This window comes from Rhinopithecus bieti, unplaced genomic scaffold, assembly GCF_001698545.2.
Source record: "Rhinopithecus bieti isolate Rb0 unplaced genomic scaffold, ASM169854v2 scaffold_12686, whole genome shotgun sequence".
NCBI lineage: Eukaryota > Metazoa > Chordata > Mammalia > Primates > Cercopithecidae > Rhinopithecus > Rhinopithecus bieti.
This window is the reverse complement of record NW_016807231.1, coordinates 67,283-72,454: the sequence shown is the minus strand read 5'-3', so window position 1 is coordinate 72,454 and position 5,172 is coordinate 67,283. Positions and strand designations below refer to the sequence as shown.

The following is a 5,172-nucleotide window of genomic DNA, read 5'->3' as shown; positions in this document are numbered from 1 at the left end:
GTAATCTGCTGAGATTTTTTTAAGTGATGACAATAATGATTTCTAAGATCCCTATTTCATTTTGCTCAAAATTTCATGCACAAAACCCACCTTCCTTTGCCCATGTTCCCCTTTGCTTTTTGCGTCTACCAAATCTGGAAGGCAAACCCACTAGTAGGTTCCCAAGGAATTTTTTTCTTCCTTATACTGAATAGCCTATGGGGCAATCACGTTATTTTCAAGGCAAGGTTAATCTGGCAGCTAGGCAATAGGCATGACAGGCCGCTTGCTTCCTGTCACCCAGACTCCTTCACTCCCATGACCCAGGAAGTCAAGCCTTCCTTTATTCAGTTCATAACTAATAAACATATGGCAGTGAGCGCAGGGCTCCCCTCTCAGCTACAGAGGATATGCCCCTAAATCACAGTGCACGGATGTGATTGGTAGAACCCTAGGAATGGAGACAGAATTGGGGGAGGGGGCAAAAGAGAAAGAGGGGTAAGGAGAAAAAACAATGGGAGTGGAGGGACTGAAACCCGATTGAGGACTACAGATGGAAAGCTTAAAGAAGTGTTCAAGTTGGGAGTGAGAGCATAGTACTATAGAAAACCTTAGGGAGTCAGGATGGCAGGGGCGGGGGAGAGAGAAAGAGGATCTTAGCTCTCGCCCTCTTCCCCACCCCCACCCCACCGCCTTTGTGAGCAGCCGATGGAGGCCACAGCATGTCCTTACTTCTTGAACATGATCCAAGGTGAAGGGGGCGACGATAGGGAAGGGCCCGGAATGGGAAAGAAATTGAATTTGCAAGGGTCCGGCAGATCCCCTCACACGAGGAAGGCCGGCACTGACAGTCGGAGCTGTAGTCGTTATCCGGAAAACGAGAGCCAGCCGCGCTTTACGGCTCTCAGTCAAATCTGACCACTTCCGCTCCTCTGGACTCCACGTAGGCGCTTTTGCCGGCTCCTTTTAGGCAACCGGTTCCTCTGCAGTTGGAGGTAGCTGAAAGGGCGGGACTTGACAGGGAAGAAGTGATAGGGCAATTGCAGGAAAAGAAGAATGAGGGGGCGGGGAATCAATCAAAGTAGCATTTATGGCACTTGCGTCAGTTACGGGTTCCTCAAGGGGTCAAGATTCTTCCGTGCTTCGTTGCTACCTACCGTCAAACTAAACGATTTTTTTAGGGGAAATGGCTTTTGTCCTGTCTGAGGCAACCGAATGGATTGGTGCTTACCTACCAGCATGAATCCAGGCAACCCTCATGGCTTCATGTGAAAGTGCTGGTAGGATTGCCAGGTTTAGCAAATGAAAATACAGGATGCCTATTTAAATGTGAATTTCAGGTAAACAATGAATATTTGTTTTAGTGTAAGTACACCTCATTAATATTTTGGATATACTTACACTAAAAATATACAGCCCTTGGTTAGCTGAATTTCACTGAGCATCCTGTTTTTTATCTTATAACCTTATTCACTGGCAACCGTACGATGCACCCATCGTGTTTTGCGGGTTTTTATTGAGACAGGTCCTCACTCTATTGCCCAGGCTTGAATGTGGTGGTGCTATAATGGCTCACTGCAGCCTCTACCTCCTTGGCTCAAGGGATCCTCCCACTTCAGCCTCCCAAGTTGCATGAACTACAGGCACACACCACCATGCCCGGTTAATTTTCTTATTTTTATTTTTATTTTTTTGTAGAGACGGGGTCTATGTTGCCCAGGCTGGCTGCAAACTCCTGGGCTCAAGTGGTCTTCCCGCCTTGGCATCCCAAAGTGCTGGGGTTACAGGCGTGAATGACTGTGCTCCAGTAGAATAATTCCCACAGAATTATTACAGAAGGTAATCTGATTTAAGAGATAATAGCTAAAGATACATGTTTTACTTCAGTATTTTTTTTAAAAAAGAAAGCTGATGGAGAAACAAAATTATGCCAATCAAGAGTTTCACTTTGTTTTTTGTTTTAGAGACAGCATCTCACTCTGTCACCTAGGCTGGAGTGCCGTGGCATGATCATGGTTCATTGGAGCTGCAACTTCCCAGGCTGAAGTGACCCTCCTGCCTCAGCCTCCCGAGTAGTTGGTACTACAGGCATGCACCACCACACCTGGCCAATTTTAATTTTTTGTAGAGACAGGCAGGGTCTCACTAAGTTGCCCAGACTGATCTTGAACTCCTGGCCTCAAGCAATTCCCTGAACTCAGCCTCCCAAAATGTTGGGATCACAGCCATGAGCCACTGTGCCTAGCCTAATCAAGGGTTTTGATCAGCCAAGAAATAATGGAAAAATTTAAAAACCTGAAAAGGCCCTACTCAGGAGGTGGGGTGGGTAGGCACTGACATCCAAAACAAATACACCAGTCTTCCCAGGGAGTAAATACTCTAGTCCATATTGAGGAGACAGGCCATTAGAGCAATTATAACACAAACAGTACTATGCATTTAAATGATCCAACTAACTCACTTTGTCTTGATTCTATGGTACGAACAATATTCTGATTACAATTTGGCTTCCCATGAAGATCTGCCCACAGGGAAAGAATTAGCTAAGTTCCAATCAAATCTGCATGAACAATTACGTTTGCATTTGTAAATTAATAAATTAGCATTCTGGTTTATACAACACTCTCTTGTGAACATCCTTAGTGAGAATCCACATTCCCAGCATCCATCAACTCTGCAACATTTAGAATATTGACATTATGAACATGTGAAACTGATGTCCAGACCCCAAGCTGTGGTTAGTGCCACACTGGCAGGATTCTTTTTTATTTTTTAATCTTTATGGGTACATAGTAGGTGTATAAATTTATGGGGTACATGAGATGTGCAGGCATGCAATGTGAAATAAGCACATCATAGAGAATGGGGTGTCCATCCCCTCAAGTATCTATCCTTTGAGTTACAAACAATTCAATTATGCTCTTTAACTTATTTTAAAATATAGAATTAGGTTATTATTGACTATAGTCACAGTACTAGTTCATTCTCACACTGCTAGAATACCCGAGACTGCGTAATTTATAAAGGAAAGAGGTTTAATTGACTCACAGTTCTGCATGGCTAGAGAGGGCTCAGAAAACTTACAGTCATGGCAGAAGGGGAAGCAAACACATCCTTCTTCACAAGGTGGCAGGAGAAAGAAGTATGTGGAGCAAAGGGGGAAGAACCCCTTATAAAACGATTAGATCTCATGAGCACTCACTGACTATCACAAGAACAGCATGCAGAAAACCACCCCCATGATCCAATCACCTCCTACCAGGTCTCTCCCCAGACATGTGGGGATTATGTGGATTACAATTCAAGATGAGATTTGGGAAATCCAAACCATGTAAGTCACCCTATTTTGCTATCAAATAGAAGGTCTTAGTCATTCTTTCTATTTTTTATACCTATTAGCCAACCTCACCTCCACTACCCAACTCCCACTACCCTTCCCAGCATCTGGTAACCATCCTTCTATTCTCTGTGTCCATGAGTTCAATTGATTTGATTTTTAGATTCCACAAATAAGTGAGAACATGTGATGTTAGTGTTTCAGGGCCTGAGTTATTTCACTTAACATAGTGATCTCCAGTTCCATCCATGTTATTGCAAATGACAGGATCTCAATTTTTTATGGCTGAATAGTACTCCATTGTGTATCTGTACCACATTTTCTTTATCCAAACATCTGTTGATGGACACTTAGGTTAATTCCAAATCTTAGCTGTTGTAAACACTGCTGCAAGAAACATAGGAGTGCAGCTATTTCTCTGATATACTCATTTCCTTTCCTTTTGGGTGGATACCCAGCAGTAGGATTGCTGGATCATATGGTAGCTCAATGTTTAGTTTTCTGAGGAACCTCCAAACTGTGCTCCATAGTGGTTGTACTAATTTACGTTCTCACCAACAGTGTACAAGTGTTCCCTTCTGTCCACCTCACCAGCATTTGTTATTGCCTGTCTTTGGATATAAGCCATTTTAACTGGGGTGAGATGATATCTCATAGTTTTGATTTGCATTTCTCTGATGACCAATGATGCTGAGCAACTTTTCTTTTGCCTGTTTGCCATTTGTGTGTCATCTTTTGAGAAATGTCTATTCAAATATCTTGCCAATTTCTTGATTGTATTATTAGATTTTTTCCTATAGAGTTGTTTGAGCTCCTTCTATATTCTGGTTATTAATCCCTGGTCAGAGGGATAGTTTGCAACTTTGGTGATTGTATCCTTTGCTGTGCAGGAGCTCTTTAACTTTATGCAATCCAGTTTGCCCATGTTTGCTTTGGTTGTCTATACTTGTTGGGTATTGCTCAAGAAGTCATTGCCCAGACCAATGTTGTGGAGATTTTCCCCAATGTTTTCTTGAAGTAGTTTCATGGTTTGAGGTCTTAGATTTAAGTCTTTAATCCATTTTGAATTGACATTTTTATATGTCAAGAGAGAGTCTCACTCTGTCGCCCAGGCTGGAGTGCAGTGGTGCTATCTAAGCTCACTGCACCCTCCACTTCCCGGGTTCAAGCAATTCTCCTGCCTCAGCCTCCTGAGTAGCTAGGATTACAGGCGTGTGCCAACACGCCCAGCTAATATTTTTTGTATTTTTAATAGAGATGGTGTTTCACCATGTTGGCCAGGCTGGTCTCAAACTCCTGACCTCGTGATCTGCTCACCTCTGCCTCCTAGTGTGCTCAGATTACAGGCTTGAGCCACCGCGCCCGGCCAGTGTATTTTACTTTTCATTATAGAGACCTTTCACTTCTTATAGTTCAGTTAATTACTAGGTATGTAATTTTACATGTGGCTATTGTAAATAATATTATTTTTTAAATTTCTTTTTCAGATTGTTCACTGTTGGCATATAGAAATGCTACTAATTTTTGTATTTTGATTGTGTATCCTACAATTCTGATGAATTTATCAGTTCTAATAGTTTTCTCATGGAGTCTAGTTTACTCTAAATATAAGATCATATCATTGGCAAATAAGGATAATTTGATTTCTTCTTTTCCAAATTGGATACCCTTTGTATCTCTCTCTTTTCTGACTGCTCTCGTTAGTAAGGGAGGAGACCACTACTACTCCTGCTGCCCCCTCCCCCCACCTTGCCTAGTTCAAAGACAGGAGAAAAGAGAGAGAGAAACAAAAGTAAGATAAATAGCCAGACAACCTTGGCACCACCACCCAGCCCTGGGAGTTAAACAAAGTAATA

The 5,172-nt window shown here is 42.5% G+C and overlaps 1 protein-coding gene across 1 annotated transcript in view; it reads right to left on the bottom strand.

Annotated features, from left to right (window-relative positions):
- The window catches only part of LOC108534999 (uncharacterized), an 8,930-nt gene extending 7,710 nt beyond the window's left edge, over positions 1–1,220 (bottom strand). The window contains exons 1-2 of the mRNA XM_017880667.1: positions 1,215–1,220; positions 712–942 (exon numbers count right to left, since the gene is read on the bottom strand). Coding sequence (XP_017736156.1) covers positions 712–942; positions 1,215–1,220 — 237 coding nt within the window. The remainder of the gene's footprint in view (positions 1–711; positions 943–1,214) is intronic.
- Positions 1,221–5,172: the final 3,952 nt, after the last annotated feature.